This window comes from Pseudonaja textilis, chromosome 3 (genome assembly GCF_049901715.1).
Source record: "Pseudonaja textilis isolate UNSWEBS1 chromosome 3, rPseTex1.2, whole genome shotgun sequence".
NCBI lineage: Eukaryota > Metazoa > Chordata > Lepidosauria > Squamata > Elapidae > Pseudonaja > Pseudonaja textilis.
In genome coordinates, this window is record NC_141992.1 from 129,509,157 (window position 1) to 129,529,148 (window position 19,992).

Sequence of the window (19,992 nt, forward strand, 5' to 3'; positions counted from 1 at the left end):
TTTTGTTTTACCACCATTAGAAAATGTGTCTGCCAGCACATTTTTCCACTGTACTGTGCAATTATCCATTTAAACACAAAGTAGGTAATTAAAATCCAATAGATGCAATTTGCCAGAAAGTTTAGATTGTCAGATTAGGTTACACTAATTGAAATGCATATTAAGGCACCAATACTCTACCTACTAACAACCTTGGTGAAAGAGGCTCACACATCATTTAGATAAAAGATAGGGAATTTTTCAATGGCTTCCATTCTTATCCAGATCTTTGAGGAAAGGCAGAATAATTTCTCCCTTGCAGGGATAACTTTTCAAAAAACTATGCTTGCCAAATATTTCAGTACATGGTACTAAAATAGCAGCAGCAGCTGAACAAATGTTCTTAAAATTTTCTGAATGTGATTGCCTATGATTTCATATGTTAATGTAACACTTCACTTCTAAAAGCAATAATCAGTAACAGAAAACGTTTTTCTATTTTCCTCTTGCTAGTTTTGAATCAGGTTGCAGAGAAAACTGTTTTTCTATAAACAAAGTTTGGAGGAAAAATTCCATTAGAAGAAAATGTATGCAGCTTAGGGTTGAATTGTGGAGTCCTTGAGGCTCTCTGACCTTGATGTTTGCTTGTGGATGTTTCATTCCTCAATTTATTTTCCTTTTCCTAGTTTTGAACCCGGTTGCAGAGAAAATTGTTTCTCTAAAAACAAAGTTGTTGACATAATACTTTGGAGATAAAATACCATTAGAAGAAAATATATGTAGCTCAGGGTTCTCTGACTCTGATGTTTGCTTGCAGATGTTTCATTCCTCAACTACGTAACATCATCAGTGTAGTAGCTTTCCCTGTCAGTGTTGGTAAATATATGGTTTTCTCCTAGATAGGTCCTGATTATCTCAAAGTTGGCTGCTGAAAAGAACGTATTCTGGTCTTTTTATTGTTTCTTTTGTATGATATGTAAATATGGTTAATTTCTATGTGTCTAATGATGGCTGATTTATCAAAACCTGGAGGGCAAACTATTGTATGTAGACAAGGAGCAAATGCCAAACTTACTTGCATTGAAGATGTCACCTAGTTGGGAAATGAAATATCTGCTAGCAAACAGCCAACCTCAAAGAGCAGCAAAGATTCCACAGAAACATTTTTTTTCTGTGCAATATAACATAACCAATGCTACATCTAGGTCAGTGATGGCGAACCTATGGCACACGTGCCGGAAGTGGCATGCAGAGCCATCTCTCCGGGTACGCCAGCCGTTGCCTGTTGCTCTTCCGGGTTCTGGTGTGCACATGCACACTGGCCAGCTGATCTTCGCGCACACGGGAGCACCAGGGAACTGCTCTTCCGGTTTCCGGCACTCCCACACATGCATGCTGCAAAGCTGCTATGTAGAATTCTACGCATAAAAGCTTCTAGGCAACCCCCAAAGCTACATTCAGTTGAAGCGCTCATGGAAGCTTAGTTGTGTAAATCTATACTCAAAGACTTCCTGCAATCAGTTTTTGGCTAATGTTACAGCATGATGTGTAAAACGGAGAGGCTGGTGATACTGTTAACACTGTGAGTTCTATACATTCTGTTTGTATCACCTGACTGTCAAAAAAAAGTATCCTTTCCCTATTAAACAAAATGGTGACGGGTTAATTTTTTTATATCCTTACATTTATTAATAGCGCTGTTACTTACAAATTAGCTTTTCCAGCTAATATCTTACCTGTACATATCAGCCATTGTCTTCCAAGATTTAAATAACAATGGCTCAGGTAAAATAGCAAATGTTTTTGAAAGACCATTTCCAAATGAATAACTGTTAATTTCTAGGTCAAAAAAATGAAAAAGACAAATATAAAATAAAATGTGTTTCATTTTTCTAGAGCCTTTCTTCCAGCGTCCTTAATGCTTAATTAATGTATGAGGGAAATATAGATACAAATATTTTAAAGGATTCCTTAAGCAATCTTATTTAACATCCAATTATTTCATTATGCTTTACAATTTTGAAGAAAAGTAAAGTGGTGGCTTTGATTTCTGTTCCATGTTTTAGGTAAAACCACAATTCCAGGAAATTTTACGGCTATCTGAGGAAAACATTGGTAGGTATATTTTTCCTATAAATTTGTTCTTAAATGCTTAATTGGAAAGAAATATCAAGACCATTTTATAAATAAGATTTTGAAACATAATTCAACTTATTTTTAAAAGGTAAAGTATAACTAAGTGCCTGAAAGAACTTTGAAAAAAGTTATTGTTTTAATATATAAAAAAAAGAAAAAGTAACAAATACATCAAACATACTACATACAGGAAACATTTCATTATAAATCCTTTATTTTATGGGTTGAGGTCATATTGATCAGTCATTTCATTGCTTTGATAAAGAGCCACTTCATCAACAAGAAGGGAAATATAGCAGGGGTGGGATGTATCCCTGCTATATTTTTATTATCAGTTCTGTGGTCGTGGCCATATGACTGTGTGGACATGACTCCTTTTTTGCAGCAGCAGCACCCCACCCCACCCCAGTGCTCTTTTGGAGGGCGGAGCTGGCATGACGATACGGCATGCGATCTTGGAGGACTGAGATCGCTGCCGATATCTTTGATCCTGAACGGTCCTATTGGATCTAAACCGTCCCGAAGAGACGGTGAAAGTGAAGAGCGCATCCTGTTGATCCCAGGGATACCGCAAAGTCCCTGGTAGATCCAGGAGAAGCTCTTCTTGCCAGTGGCAAAGAGGCAGCCATTAAAGCTGCTGAAGTTGGGACAGCTCCGAAACGGAAGAGAATAGAAAGAGAGAGTGTGCCGGTTTGGTGAGAACTTTTTTTTTATTCTAAGATCTGAAAGGACACCCTAAGGAAAAGAAAAAATCTGTAAAAGTCTTGACAGAAGTGATTAAGCGGCAATTTTAAACAGGAATGTCAAAGTAATGTTTTGTTCATTGCTGGATTTTCTATACACGATCTTGTATTTTGAAACTGGACTGGTTTTTTTGTTTACATCTATTTTTTTTCTCCTTTTTGATTTGTAATATTTTAAGCTAGAGGCTCCCTTTAGTTATTTCTTTTTTAAAAATATCTTTTTCTTTCTTTTTTTAATTCTTATTATATCTTACTCGGAAAAGGAGGGGGAAAGTGAGAGCAAAGAAACTTTGTAACACTGCCAACTAGAGGCTTGAAAATATTTTATTTCCCTGTGAGCAGACAAAGCTGAGAAAGAAAGAACTGAGACTCTTTTTCAAGGACATTGCTATTTGATAAGATAGAGGGAAGAGCATGGGAGAGTATTATTGCAGGTGCTCTTCTGGGTTTCTATCAAGCTGGAGTCTGGTGTTGAAATCTAGGAGGGGAAAAAGGTGATAAGTTTTTGAAGAGAGCTATAATAAGAGCCTTGGATAATTAAACAAAGTGCAGTGTGCCCTTTTTTACATTTTCTAAGTTGTGCTATTCCTCCTCACCAGCTTTATTGTATTTCATTTTATCTTTTTCTCTTGTAATAACTATATGGGTTTTTGGCTTTGTTGGAGCTTCTCTTTGTCTTTCTTTTTTTCTTTGGAAGCCCAATCTCTACATTTGCTTTTTATTTTAAAGGGAAAGCCTTAAAAGCCTTTTTTTTTCCTTTCCTGGTATTTTTGTTTTTTCATCTACCTTTCTGGTTTATTTTCATGCACTCTTTTCTATTTGAGACCTTTCAATTGGATTAAGGTGTTGAAGAACCTGAAGAATTTTTCCTTTTCCTTTTTTTTTTCCCCTTAGGCCTTTTTCTTCATCTAACTATTGATTGGATTAAGGTATACAAGAACCTGAAGAAATTTTGTCCTCCCTTTTTTTTCTTTTTTTAAAATCATTATTACTGGACTTCATTTTTCTACTATTTTTATTTTGAATTATAATTGGTTACTTCACAATTGGATTAAGGTTTAGAAGAACCTGAAGATTTTGAATTGCTTAAAATGGCTAGGAAATTTACAGCTCCTGGTTCTTCAACTTCTGCTTCTTCCTCTCCACCATCCAGAGGACAATGTTCAATACAGACAATGTTAAAGCAAGAAAAAGAACAAGAAAAAGTGACTCTGCAGATAATTATGCAAGGAATTCAAAATATTCAAGCAAGATCAGAGAATATTGAAAAGAGAATAGAGAACATTGAACAAAGAACAGAGAACATTGAACAAAGAACAGGGAAAACTGCTGAAAAAGTGGAGAAACTCCAACAAATGATGTTGAAGTATGATGAGAGATTCCAAAAAATTGAAGAAGAAGATAAACAAAGATATAAGAAGATTGGAGATATTGATAATAGATTAACGGTGGTTGAACAAGATAAAAGCGGTATGTTGAGATGGGAGATGGATAGATCAGAATTCTATCTTAGATTTCAAAACAAAGAGGAAAAAAAAGGACAAAACTTAGCTGAGATAATGATAGAAATACTGGCTGAAGCTTTGGAAATAACTGAAGAGAAGATGATGGATGGAATAGATGAGGTTTATCGAGTTTTCACAAGATATGCGATGAGAAATAGATTACCAAGAGAAGTTCACATTAGATTTACAAAGAAAGCCATTAAAACGCAAATATTGCAAGGGGGAAAAGAGAAAACATTGAAATACAAAGACAAGGAGATTGTGGTCTTGAAACAAATACCCAGAAGAGTGAGAGAGATGAGAAGAGAATACCGATTCCTGACTAAAATGCTACTTTAAAAAGAGGTGAATTATAGATGGCTGATTCCAGAAGGTTTAATGTTCACATGGGAAGAACAGAGACATAGAATTGACTCAATTGTGAAAGTGTAATTATTTTATACAGAATTTTTTGGAAGGAAAGAGGAAGAGGCAGCAAAAAAGATCTCACTAATTGAATTCCAAGAGGACTGCCAAATGGCGACTGAAAAAGAAGAAGGCGCAGTAGGTGGAAAGGTGGAAGCCAAAGAACAACGTGAACTAAGATCTACAAGAGCTGCTAAACCTAACTATAAAATATAACCATGGAAGAGAAAAAATTGATTACAATTAATATAAATGGACTTAACTCAGCCGTTAAAAGAACGAAAACCTTTCACAAATTAGAGAAATTAAAATTTGATATAATTTGTCTACAAGAAGTACATATTAAAAAACAATATGAACAATTGTTGGTACAGCCAAGATTAGGGAAAATATTTACTTCCTTGACACAATGTAAGCAAAGAGGAGTGGTTTTATATATCAAAGAGACCACCCCAGCAAAATTGATTTATACTGATGATGATGGAAGAATACTAATGGTGGAAATAATGGACAATAATATGAAAACACTCCTGATTGCAATTTATACTCCAAATGACAAACAAGAAGAATTCTACAAAAAAATTACATAAGAAAATAATCGAACTGGACTATGCTAATATAGTTATGATGGGAGATTTTAATGGAATTTTAGACAATAAATTGGACTATACAGCACAGAAAACAATAAAGCAAAACAGAAAGACTCTCCCTAAATCTTTTTTTTAAATGGTAGATGAAATGCACTAAAAAGATACATGGAGAGAAAGAAATGCTAAAACTAAACAATACATCTTCTATTCAAATAGACACTTATCATGGTCCAGAATAGATATGATATGGATGTCAACAGAATTAATAACTAATATTCAAGAAATAAATATTGAAACAAGTACTTGGGCAGATCACAATCCAATGACAATTAAATGGAAAAGACAAAAATGAAGATCTAGATGGACGTTAAATAATACTATTTTAAAGGAAAAAGACTTCACACAGTGGATGGAGAAAGAATTGGCTTTTTTCTTTAGAGAAAACAAAAAAGAAGATACATCTATTCGGAATGTATGGGATACAATGAAGGCATATGTTAGAGGCTTGATAATAGACTATACAAGGAAAAGGAATACTATGAAAAGACTAGCCTCTAAGGCCTTAGAGGATGAGCATAAAAGACTTGAAAAAGAGCTACAGAAAATGCCACAGAAAAAGGACATCAAGCTAAAAATGGATATAATTAAACACAAAATGGGTCAAATAGAAAAAGAAGAATTAGCACAGAAAATTAGAGGTGCTAAACAGAACTACTTTGAAGATGCAAACCAGGTAGATGGTTAGCATACAAATTGAGAAAGGAGAAAGAATCAAGGAAAATATTGCAATTAATAGATGACCAAGGCCAAGTTTGCCATGGTAGTAAAGAGAAGAAGGAAATCATTCGAGACTTCTATGGGAAATTATATACGCAAGAGAATATTGATGAGGAAAGAGTTAAACAGTACTTACAGAATGCTTATTTACCTCAGATACCTAAAGAGACTGAAAAAATGTTAGAAAGCAATATAACGATGATGGAGTTAACTGAAGCACTGAAGAAGCAAAATAATGGAAAGGCACCAGCCCCAGATGGACTTCCGGCAGAATTTTATAAAACATTACAAGAATCGTTGAATCTTCCATTGCTAGAAGTTATAAATGAAATTATGTTAAGAAGAAGATACCTAAATCATGGTCAGAAGCCTATATTACACTTATTCCAAAAGAGGAGGCCGACCCATTACAATAGACCCATTTCTCTACTAAATGCAGATTATAAAATTTTTGCTTCAATATTGGCAGAAAGACTTAAAAAATATTTAAATAATTTTATCCATCCTGATCAAAATGGATTTCTGCCAAAGAGACAAATTAAAGACAATATGAGAGTAATCTTGGATACCTTGGAATACTACGAGGCACATCCTGAAAAACAAATGGCTCTGATATTTCTAGATGCACAGAAAGCATTTGATAACGTGAATTGGCGATTCATGTTATTACTATTGGAACAGATGGGTTTTGCTAGAAAATTTATTCAAGCAATAGAAGCTATATACTATAAGCAAACGGCAAAGGTAATGATAGAGGGAGAAGTGACAGACTCTATCAATATAAGAAAAGGAACAAGACAAGGGTGCCCACTATCACCTTTGTTGTTTGTGTTAATTTTGGAAGTGTTAAACAGAAATATTAGAGATGAAAAGAATATAAAAGGAATGAAAATCAAAAAGGAAGAATTTAAGCTGCAAGCATTTGTAGATGATCTGGTTTTCATCTTAGAAGACTCTTTAGAAACAACATCAAAATTGATAGAAAAGATAGAGGCATATGGAAAGGTGGCTGGTTTGAAAATAAATAAAGATAAGACAAAGATCTTGACAAAGAATATGATATTAAGACAAAAGGAAGAACTGGCAGACCTGTTGAAAATTCAGGTCACGAATAAGATCAAGTACTTGGGGATATATTTGACAGCAAGATGTAGTACATTAAAAGAGAATAATTATATCAAACTTAAACAGCAGATAGCGCTAGATCTGGCGAAATGGGAAAATTTACAACTGTCACTAATAGGGAGAATTTTAACAATCAAGATGAATATATTGCCCAGAATTTTATATTTTTTTCAAACAATTCTAATTAGGCTTGGAAAAGACTACTTTGAAGATCTAAATAAAATTGTGTTGAAATATATATGGCAAGGTAAGAAAGTGAGAATAAAGTTGAAACTTTTGCAAGATGCTAGAATTAGAGGAGGATTTGGTTTGCCTAATTGGGAGTTGTACTATGGATAACATTAAGAAATACTAGATTGTTGACATTAGAAGGACATGATTTGTTGTTGGTGTGGCATGCTTTTTTTATGGTATAAAGGAACTAAAACACGGGTATTTTAGAAGACATTATATAAAGGAGTCTCTGTGGTTAAACTGGGAGAAGATTATAAGACAATGTTATTTGAAAATTACAGTCTGGTTATCGACTGTTGAAGCATTTACTTATCCTATAATATACAAAAATATTGAATGAAAAGGGTGAACTCAAATCTGTACAAAAACTAGAGGAACAAGGTATAAAGATGAATTGGTTTTCATATGCGCAAATACATTCAAGGTTTGATAAAGATTCTAAAATGGAAGGTTTCTATGATAAGTTGACCGATTTAGATAAGATTTTGACAGGTACTGATGAAAAGGTGATAAATGTGTATCAACTTGAGCACCATAAATAACTTCTAGACTTTTCTTAATTTCAGATGCTGCAGCAGGGAATGGAGTACTAACAAAAGCCACAGTTCCTATTTACGCAACAGGTGTACTTACATGTTATATCCAGGTAAAACCTGTTCTTCAATTATGAAATTATGGAAAAGACATGGAAAAGACAATAATTATCTTTATTTAAAATTTCTAAATAAAAAAAACGTTAAGTCAAAGAATACTTCCGCTTTTCCTTAGATCCTAAATTATATTACTTCCAAAAGTGTATAGAAAGAAATTTCACCTTCCTTCTATGGCTACTTCTGAATAAAATTTTTCCTCCATTTTTTTGCCTTTATTAACCTTGCACACTCCATCTCACCTATCAAAAATGTCAACTCTAAATGTCAAGAGATTTTGGGTGGTGGGGCGGTGAATGCAGATGACTGGAATAGAAAACTTGTTATTTTCTAATAGGGACTTCATTTCTTTAAAAAATATACAATGTTATTACCACCAAAGTCCTTTCCCCTTCTAATTCAAGGGAAAAAACCTTGAAAAGTTATATTTAACTTTTTATCATGCAAAGTTAGATTTCACCAGTACTCCAATAAAGTATCACTATTTTCAGTATTATAAAATGAATGCATTAATATTTTCAGTATTTCTTTTAGTAAAAGGAACAGAATTAGATCAAGCCATTAGTTATACAAGCATACAATAATCCCTGTTTGTTTAATTGTGAACTTTGGAATTTGATATAAGCTGCAGGGAGGGTTCGATCATTATTTCATATTTTCATTTTAATAGAGAAGTGGCCAAATCTGTATACAATTTCAAAACTTAACTAAAAATTAAGGTTGGCTAGAATGACAAATATAGCAGAAGAATCTAAGTCAAAATGAAGTATTCAGTATTGTAGGAATATGCCTTGAGAAAGAACAGTAGATGCATAATTATTGTTGTTCATAGCATGTAGTAGTTGCTAGTTTGCATGCGTTGTACATGTTTTCACACTTTAAGGATATAGTTATTATAATCTATATTTATTTAACTGATGATTCAGTAAAAATACTGATTTCATTGGTTGTAGTTCTCTGACTAATGATTTGGTATTACATGACAGGGAATAGACATCCTATCCCATTTTAGAACAAAGTGCTGAGAGTCAGGACAGTATCTCCTGATCAAAGGGCACAGTTGAGCCATGGGTCCCAAAATATTAATAGGTTTCCTATAGTTAAGATCTTAATATGATCCAGTTTCTGATAATATGACACAAAATTTAAATTTATGTTTTTAAACCTTTACTTTCAGGAAGAAGATCGCAAGCTGTTAGTAGGGTTTTTAGAAGATGTCATGACTATGCTTTCATTATCTCACGCTCCCCTTGATAGCCTAAAAGCATCTTTTGTGGAATTAGGGTAATGTATATTCTTCAAACTGGTATAAAGGGGCAATTGTTTATATACAACTTCAGATATAAGAATTTAATATCAAAGATTTTGGAATTCTGTTCTTAAACATTTGCATTATAGCATTATAAAGCTATAATCTATGTGTCTACGGGACAGGAATGCTGTTACGTTTTGTGACATTTTTCCATCAAAAAATGGCAGTGTCTTACAGTCTTTAGTGCTCTGACATACAGTAGCAATATTATCAGATTATCTTGTAATTAGTTGGAGAAAAAGCTTATATGTTAGCTTCAGAACCATAATAAACCAATTTGGTAATTAGTACAAATATATATATTTAATTTAAAAAGATACTGAAAATATCGTTGGAAATTTGCAGTGTCAGATCAACCTGCTACATGACACCAATATTTGAACTCTCCTTGTTCATGTAGTCCATACAGTATACAGCTAGTCCTCAACTTACAACCACAATTGAACCCAACATTTTTGTTGCTAAGTGAGAACACTTGTTAAGTGAGTTTTGCCCCATTTTATGGGTTTTGTTGGCACAGTTGTTAAGTGAATCACTGCAATTGTTAAGTGGGTAACAGGTTTGTTAACTGAATCTAGCTTCCTCATTGAATTTGCTTGTCAGCAAAAGATGATCACATAACCCAGGGACACTGCAACCATGATAAATGTGAACCAGCTGTCAAGCATCCAAATATAAATCACATGACTATGGGAATGCTGCAATGGTCATAAGTGTGAAAAATGGTCATGTCATTTTTTTCAGTGTCATTGTAACTTTGAACTGTCACTAAGTGAACTGTTGTAAGTCAAGAACTATCTGTAAATGGTAACATTTGGGATAGTCAAATGTTTGCTCTAAAGTGCTCCTACTCTAAAAATACACTTTTGGGGATAAATGTGGTTAAACATGAATAACTGCAGGCACTTTGCTTTTGTTCAGACTGATTCAGGTTAGCTGAGAAATTTGAGAAAATATTTGAGGAGAGAAGGAAAGTGCAAAATAAGTAGAGTTGTTTGAAAGCAAATTGCAATTTATAGCTCAGATCTTATTGTTTTGTGTTCTCAGGGCAAACCCAGCATACCATGAATTGCTGCTAACTGTATTATGGTACGGAGTTGTCCATACTTCAGCACTTGTTCGATGTACAGCTGCCAGAATGTTTGAGGTAAGTGTTTATTAAACATATTTTAGATATTACTAATTCTATTCCCTCCAGAAATATTGGTTACCCTTCCCTGTGCCTATCACCATTTAATTCCTTTTTTCTCAAAGACTCTAGATGTGAGACAGAGGTGTAGCCTTACAGTCAAGAGGATATGGTATGGGGCTTCAGAATACATCCATTTTTAAAGAGGATACCGGTTATGTTAAAAAATATTGTCAGGGAAAATAATAATTTATCTGATCTAATATATTTAGATTCCTAAAAGTACATTTTAATATTATACTCTGTTCTAAAGTATTTTAAAGTAGTTGTGGACTGTGTGATGGAGCAGGATGTTAATCCTATAGTTTGAAATGAATTTTTCATCATTGATTTCTTTTTCTAAAGTATTGCTATGTTACATGTTTTTGTGAAACATTTCAGGGGAACAGACCAAATTAGATTTTTATTTCCGACCTGAATTGGTGCATTGCTTGCTTAAAAATTTCTGTTAGCTCTGAGAAATCATTTCAGTGCTGAATTCAGTGTTCAAACCAGCCATCAATTGTAAATACTTTGTGAACTGGACAGTAGCTATAAAAATGTACAATTGCTTCTAATGACAACATCTGAAATTGCCTGTATTGTGATTAAAAATAAATATTAAATAAGGAAAAGTACAGCATGCTTTTCTTGTTTTGCTTGATATTGCTGGTAGCCAGAACTGAAAGAAAGGGGGTTAAAAAAAAATTCACGTATGGTTCCTGATCTAACCATGCAGCAAACTGTTCAAGCTGCAAAATGGAGATACTAGTTTTCAGCTTTGTATCAGATTATCCACTTGTTTTAAGTTACTCCTCAGTTTTTACCAATGTCACTTTAGTAGTACCTTGAAAATTCTAATGGGAAGATAAGGCCATGCCTTTAATGAATAGATATGACTGTTTGGAGCATTTTCATGTTTTAAAATAAATCTTTTTACCCTGATCAATACATATGGGCCATCTTGGCCATTTTCCCTACAGGCACAAAGATCTTAATTTTAAGAATTTATAGCAATACAGTTCAAGATAAGAAATTAAATAGAAATGTTAGCAATGTGTTGCTTGCACATAAGAGGCTTCTAAAGGCCATTTAAATCTTAAAAAATAGTGCAAGTGACAAAGCATATAAGGTTAAAAACAGGATTTATTTTGTTTTGCCACATATTTTTCTCATAATAAGTTGGCCTCATTTGAGAGTATTGGGAACTCAACCTTTACTTGAATTGTATTTATGTTTTCAAATACACCCAGAGGCTAGTCTGCATTATTATTTTGTGAGACTCTTTCCTCACCTAACCTTTTTTTTTAATGACAATTGTCAAATGGAGAAAATGGCTAAATGTGCCAATAAATTTTTCTAGTTTACTTTTTTTTTTAATTGTGTTATAAGTGCTAATTCCTATGCCAGATGTATTTCTTTTTATAATTCAGCTGAAATAGCAACAACATACATCTATAACTAGCTCTAATATGGTTATATAAAGGTTTAATTGGGTAGTGGCAAAGTGCAAGTGTTTGATGTTGGTCTAAACTAACATGCTGTTTTTGACTTAGTTTTCCGTTTTGCTCTGTATGTTTGTGTGTGCTTGCATGTCATGCATTAATATTAAATTGAACATAATCTTGAGTGCTGTGTGTTGATCTAGATTTGATCCTGGTTTGAACACTATCCATGCACAGTAAGGACATCAACTTGAATCTCTGTTGTAGTACATAAGTTAAAACCATGGGTGGGCATTGATTCTCTATTACCTATTACCTGCTGAGTGTTTAAAGTTTTACATAGATTGCAGGACTAAGTAGCTCATTATCTGGTATAGCCAGGCATTTATAATTTTATGCAAGAGTACCGATTCAAGTTCTATTAATGTAAATTAATTATACTTTTAGTTACTAGATATCCTGAAATTGTACTCTTGTTTTTTAAATTAAAATATGTTAAGGTTCTACACAAATGTTATAATATAAAAGCAAAAACTGTACAAGACTGAAGTCAGCCCACCCCTGGTTTATAACAAGACAAGTAACCATTGTGGCTTTCTATCAATAAATCCTACTGTTATATCTTAAAATCAAAATACCTTCTAAAATGAGAATCTAGGCTCTCATTATCTTCTTATTATTAGCTCAAGCTTCTTTTTTATGTTCTTTTTATCTTAGGTATACATGTACTAAGTAATTAAAAGCCATGGTTAGGATTAAAAACTTTTATTTTTTTAAAAAAAGCTGATGAAATACTCTTAATGATTAGAAATCAGAATCGTGCATTGTTTGGATTTCCAATAAAATGTTTCCCAACCTCCTATCCTTTACAATTATACCTTACAGAATCCCTGACGCTATACACATTCTTCATATAGAAACACAGACAATTAAAATCAAGGTTATATACTTTTTCAGAGCAGGATGGTTTGCTTCTGGGATTAAAATATTCCAACACACCTGAGTTTGCTGAGTCAGGTTTTCATGCTCAAATGCCAGCCCCAGGCCAACCCTAACAGAATTTGTTGCCATTTTCTACATGTTTACCGACATGTTTATCTTTTAATAGAGCTCAGTTTATGCTCACAAATCACAAGAACTGTTTTGGAGTTCTTAGTTATCTGTTCTTAGGGTTTGTTTGTTTTTTCATTTAATGAACATGATACATTCCTATGTTTCAGAATAACTCCATTTTTTTTGTGGAGCTATAGCAAGGTAGCCATAATGGACCTTTATAAACTTCAAACATTACTTTGAAATGTAAACACTAACATTCAGGATACTGTCAGGATCTTTTGTTGTCTTAACAGCTCTGTAGTTGGTCACTGTTGCCTGCTTGGGCCACTTAACACTTTCATCTTGCCTTCTGCCTAGTTATATTAAAAGAGCACTTTAGCGTAGCTGTACTTGCTTCTAATTTTGGTTTGCCTTTTGTGTTTCTCTTCCTCTTGGTTACGCTGTTCTTCCCATGATACTGTGCTCACTTTTTCCGCGCATCACCTGTGATAAACCCCTCTGCTCTGCCCACTCAGCTGTTGGTGAAGGGGGTACATGAAACTCTGGTAGCTCAGAGAGTGGTTCCTGCTCTCATTACTCTCTCCAGTGACCCTGAAATGTAAGTTTCCCCAACTGTCTTCTACAACTAGCTCCCTCTTACAACTTGTCAAGAAATAAACCACCAGAATGCATTTGTTAATATTCAACTTTTTTTAAAAAAAAAATTACTAAGTATTAAATATACTCAATATCTTTAACAACTAAAAGACTAAGTACTTTATTCTTATAAGCAAGCTCAAACTTATTCGAAATTCTAACTAGTAAAATAGTTGGAAGAATAATGCAACCTTAAACTTAATTCTTTCTGAAACAAAACTATTACAACTTTTATAGTTAAATAATAAAGTGTCTGAATATGTTTCAGATGTTATCATACTGCTGTTTGTTTCTTCCATGCTGAAGAGGGATGCTAATTTCACTAATACATGACTGCCAGTAAATGTTAAAGCATGAGAAGAGTCCTTACTTATTTTAATGCCCCGTGTGGGTGACTAAACTTAGAAAGACTGGTGATTCTGCCTGCCCATCCTCAGTCACAGCTAACTTAGTTATCCTTCCAGTTTAAAACCATTTTTATTGCATGTTGACTGGTTTACAGCTGACTCTTCGAGGCATGCGTGAAGCCTTAGTTGACAAGCGGGTTGCTCCGGCCCTTGTTACCTTGTCCAGTGATCCTGAATTGTGAGTTTCTGAATGTGACCTTGAATTAATCTTTCTGTGTCTTTCTCTCTATTTTTTTTTTAATTTTGATACTACTTCCTGGTCTAATTCCTGTCACTGCTAGCAATTAATACCTTCAAAATTATTCTATTTTTAATTAAACATTTATTTTACTGTTAAGAGCCGAGTATCTGTTTTGCTTTGTTTTGCTCCTAGCTCTGTAAGAATAGCCACAATTCCTGCTTTTGGGACCATCATGGAAACAGTCACTCAGAGAGAGGTAAGATTTCTGTGTATCGTACTAGGATATTCCCAGTTTGTAATCACTAATTATTTGAACTCTGTTAAAAAGAAGAATGTTTTCAAGATATCTGGATTGGTTAAAGTTTTAATTAAAATGAGCAACTTTTCATTCCAGAAAGTTATTTACAACAATGTGCAATACAGGTACTCTTTGTTTTGCAACCACAATTTGCCATGGCAAAGTGATTGCTAAGTGGTTGCTTACAATCCTACTTCAGCTCATAAATGCAAAAATTAGTCATAAAATTATTTTTTTATCACTGTTGTAACTGCAAATGTTCACAGTACAAGGCAGTCGCTTAAGCAAGAAGTAGCTGCATACATGCAGTTTTATCCCACTGATGGAGACACAATCAAGATAGCAAGGTCCTTGCCTCCATTTTGCTGTACACCAAAGAGATTTTGTCTTTATCTTCTTTTGCCTGTACTCAGCACCCATCACATAATTCGCCTCCTCATACTTCAGCTCTTGATGGAATCCCTCTAAGACTAAGTTGTAAATGGAGTACATAATTAAAAAGGGGGAAATTATATGTGATGATGATTTCATGTACTCTAATCTTCATCCCAATCACACTCTGCATTGTTCACAAACTGTTTGGTGGCCTGCTTGGAGCAGTAAGTATTCATTTAATTAGCTGATTTCTATAGTCACCCATCTTGCATATCAACTTTGGGCAGCTACCAACACATTAAAAGCAATAAAAAGCAAGAGCAAAAGTATAAAAACCTTTAATGGTCATAAACCCAATTAACAATAATACCATGCTCTTAAGTACATCTTGGGCTTCAGGGCTTGCTGAAAGCCAGCAGGGTTGAAACAAATCTAATCCTCATGGGAATAGTGTTCCATGCCCACATTTCAGACTTAGTAGGATAACTAGAACTAATGAGGGACATATCAATAATCCATCCCCATGCCATGAAGGGTTTCATAGGTGACTACCAGCATTTTGAATTCCAGCCACAAACCCTGCGAGCTGGTGCAGCTTATGGAGCAGAGGTGTAACATGGCACATCAATGCCTATAGCTCCCTAAACTGCCACATTCTGGACCAGTTATAGCTTCTCAATAATCTTCAAGGACAGCCCCATGTAGAAAACATTACAATAATCCATTCAGGAGGTGACTAGGGCATGAGCGACCATGAAAGTCCAGGAAAGAGTTCCCTCCTGGCTATGGCTATCACTTGCCCTTCAAATAGGACTCCTGGGTTCATGAGGGCCCGAGCCCCCCATTGTACACTAGTTCTGTTTGATATTGTACAGCTACGTTCAGAAGCAAAGATGGAAAACTGGCTCCATGTGGCCATAAAACCCAAAGTCACTTAAGTCGTGCTAGGATTGATCTGAAGCTTATTCTTTACTAAACGTAGTCACCGAACCGGTAGTAACACCCGTTGAATCCCACCCCTGGTGCAAACTCCTTGCTATCTGGTTATTTTTTCAAATCTTGTTTTCATGATAAAAAGATTAGCCTATGTATAATAGAGTTATTAAAATCTTGAAATAGTAAAGAAAGGGCACCAAATTCTGTCATTGCAAATAAATGAAAATAAAAAATATTGTAATTATTACTGCATGTGTCCAGAATTGCTGTTGTGCTTTTTCAAAGCCACTCTTTATATTCAGGCTTATAGGCTAATAATATACATAATATAGAAGGAAAAAATAGAACGACCAAAGAATGTGAACTTCCAGCCTATTTTTGATAAAGTTAACTTGGAAGAGAGAGATTTCTTTTAAATGCTCTGCCGTATTATGCAGTCGAGGAGGAGGATTTTTGCATGGTTACATAGACTAAGTCTCGCTTTGCTTTTTTTGTTTGGATGTATGAAGCCTAACATATTTTAATATAATAAAAAGCTATAGTAAAAACTATATATAACAAGAAATGTTATTTTTTATTCTTACATTTTTTCATTCTTAAATTTCATTTCATAACATGCTCAGCAAAAAAAATCATTGAATGGGAAGCCCATATTTTCAAAAACTTGCGAATTAACAAATAAAGCTGTTTCTAACGGTGAAAAAATATAGCAGAGTTTGCATTTGTATAATTTCAGACTGTTCCTTATTTTCTAAAATAACATAGTAGAGGAAATGGAACTGAACATTTGTACTGAGTCATAGCTGTGTGCTGAATAAGTAGTAATAGGTTATTTTAAATACATAAATACATATTTGTACTATGGAGTTAATTACATATTGATGTTTTGTTGGGGTTAATGGAATCTAGAAATTTGAAAATGGGCATTCAGGAGACTTTATTCAGCATCATTTTTTTAAAGTGCATACATTTTAGAGAAGGATTTTCTACAAAGGAGATGTTGAGGATGAGGTTTGATTAAGAGATAAAAGTATTAATGTTAGGATTTTTTTTAACAAATCTGATAATATTAAAGTCAAGTAACAAGTAAAATGTTAAAAGTGAAAAGTTTTAACAAGTAAAATATTAAAAGTTATTTACTTTTGAGTGTTATTAATTTTTACTTATTTCTCCAATAAAGTTTTCATATCTTATAAATTATGTTTACTTTTAAGCTTTTGGAAAGAGTCAAAATGCAGTTGGCCTCTTTCCTGGAAGATCCCCAATACCAAGACCAACACTCTCTACACACAGAAATAATAAAAACCTTTGGAAGAGTCGGTCCAAATGCTGAGCCAAGATTTAGAGATGAATGTGAGTTTGAATAACAAACATAAAGACATCTCTTTTTCAGTTTGTGAACAATTATAGTTTATGCTTTCACACTTTGGTAATGTTATTATCATTTTTTTCCAAATATTCCTCTTTCCAGTTGTTCTTCCACATTTGCATAAACTTGCCTTGGTTAATAATCAGCAATCTGCAGACTCAAAACGACTGGACATAGCTACGCATCTCTTTGAAGCCTATAGCGCACTCTCCTGCTGTTGTATCCTTATTTGATTTGAAATTATAATTTGATATTTGTACAAACTATTGAAAAATACTCCCGTCTCTTCACAAATTGTAATATTGAGTGTAATGTTTCCATCAGGTTTTGCTGAGAATATTAAAAGCAGACAAATTAAACAGGTTTTATGAATGAAGGCAAATATATGTGTCCCAAGATAATGTTGCAGGATCCAATCTGGGTCAGTCACTGGGACCAGAGGTTTTGTCTTCTGAGCTTTCGGACTCATGCTGGAGCCCATCTTCAGGGAACTTTCTAGCAGAGTATTAAACAACTTTTAATAATTGCACAAAAACACCTACATTGCAGTGGCAAAAATAAGAGTTCCTTCCCTTTAGAGTCAAAAGTGGTACACAGGCTCTTCTGAATGGAGATACTTTTCCACCTTCTGAAACTGATCCACTTGAAAACTAAGGACATTCTTAACTGTCCCACCCAATAGTTGAAAAGAATTTGTACTCCATAGCCTCCTTGGCTCTGAAATTTGTGACATCAAAAAAGCTGTTGTCCCTTTCTGGCAGAATGTTGTATTTCTAAACTTCAGCTGAGTACAAAATGTGACCAGCATTTTATGGATATTGATTTTGAATGCATACTGTCATTGAGGTCTTTTCACACATATAGATCAAAGACCAATGATGCCATAGTGCTTTAAGAGTTCAGTGAAAGTAAGCTCAGTTTCATCTCTTCCTTTGGAGCTAGAGGGAGAGGCAGCTATTAGAGATAATCTCCCAACTCATCCCTCTTCCTATCACTAGGATCCTTCTCTCCCTCTAGGAAACCAAGCTCGTATAGTTTTCTGCTAAGCAGAGGAACATTTTGCTGCTCCCCATACAATGTCTTTTCTTTCCATCAATAAAAAGCTATTGCCATGAAATGAAAGGCAGACTACAGTATGATTTTTGCTGCTTCTGCGTTGGCTGGCTGGAAAGAGCTATGGCTGGCTGAGATAAGAGCTATGGCTGGCTGGCCTTCATTGACATTCAGAATGGTGCTTGGCATTTGAATAAGAAAGTTAAAGGCATACTGAGGAAGTGTCCAAGACTATAAAAGTCTTGAGTATAGAAATGCAACTTTAAGAAAAGTAAATTAAAAAAGAAAGAATAATTTGTGTTAAAAAAATAAATTACACCATATCAATATTGTTCAAGTGAACTCTGTAGTTTCAGAAGGTAGATATAAGAATGTAAGCCATCTCTTTTTTAGTGGACTCTTAACAATAAGTGATTATAGGTTCTCCCTTCTTCCCTACTGTGCCCAAAGTGTACTCTGGATAAGAGAAAAAACACAAGTGACCAAAGTTTGAGCTATACCCCCAGTAATAGAAATGATAAACATTGTGGAATAGAGTAGCAATATTGTCTAAAATCTGAGGTAAAGAAGCTCAGCAGGTTGAATTAAGAAATTGGTTGAAAACATTTTAGTTATTCTTTAATTGCAGTATTTTAACTAATATTTAAAAGAATATGCATAAGAAATCATATCTTACAGTCCTTTTAATTATTTCTATATTATATGACTGCCATACATTCTACGTGGAATTATTTTATTTACGGAATTTTATTTTTATTTTTTTTATTTTTGAAAATTTATTTGGGTTTTCACAAAAACAAAATACAAATAAAACATCTTTTTTGAAAATAGCATGGTCCCAGGTTATCACTTCTTCATACAGACACCAAACTCAATTTCATGCTCATTTTTATATTCTATTCCATATCTTATTACCATTTTATATTTTCTACACAGTTTTTCCCCGCTTTTAATTTTTTTTCAACTTTATTTTAATTATCTCAATTCAAATCATTATATTTATACTTTTGTCTGTCCTGTTTCAATTTCATATTATCTTTTCTTATTAAAAAAATTTTCTCTGTAGTTACCAATTGAAGTATGACACCTTTATATGTTTTAATTTTATCCATTCAAACTCTTATTTAAGCTTCAATGTATACCTTTAAGATTATAGCATTCAATATAGTACATAACTTCCAGTCGAATTCTGCTTGATACATTCTTAAAATACATACTATATTCTTAAAAAGAAAAAAAATATATATATATATATATATATATATATATATATATATATATATATATATATAAACACATTCCAATTCAATTCTATCAATTAATATGCATTAAAATCTTAACATCTTTAACATTTCTTTTTAATTGAATATCATACTTCCTTGGGAACACTTATGAACTTTCCATAGTTAATTCTTTTTTTTTTCATATTTCTCACTTATATTTTTATAAATCATTACCAATAATTAAAAATGTTCCCATTTAATTCTCTCAATCATTTTAATTCATTTATTTATTACCAAACATTCAACTACCTTACAGTAAATATTTTATCCATCATTTTAATCATATTTTCTAAAATTATTTCTGTTAATATAACAATGCTATCTTATGT

The 19,992-nt window shown here is 33.5% G+C and overlaps 1 protein-coding gene across 9 annotated transcripts in view; it reads left to right on the forward strand.

The window, feature by feature from the left end:
- RELCH (RAB11 binding and LisH domain, coiled-coil and HEAT repeat containing) overlaps positions 1–19,992 on the forward strand; it is a 76,562-nt gene that overhangs the window by 50,526 nt on the left and 6,044 nt on the right. For 4 of the 9 annotated variants that reach the window (XM_087930755.1, XM_087930753.1, XM_026701075.2 and 1 more), the window contains 8 exons: positions 2,046–2,094; positions 8,061–8,140; positions 9,322–9,428; positions 10,504–10,603; positions 13,641–13,723; positions 14,542–14,605; positions 17,173–17,311; positions 17,430–17,546. In XM_087930755.1, the coding sequence (XP_087786881.1) occupies positions 2,046–2,094; positions 8,061–8,140; positions 9,322–9,428; positions 10,504–10,603; positions 13,641–13,723; positions 14,542–14,605; positions 17,173–17,311; positions 17,430–17,546 (739 nt within the window). Of the gene's footprint in view, positions 1–2,045; positions 2,095–8,060; positions 8,141–9,321; positions 9,429–10,503; positions 10,604–13,640; positions 13,724–14,263; positions 14,347–14,541; positions 14,606–17,172; positions 17,312–17,429; positions 17,547–19,992 lie in introns of all 9 variants that reach the window. The other 5 variants (XR_015743086.1, XR_015743084.1, XR_015743085.1 and 2 more) reach the window with 2 other exon arrangements.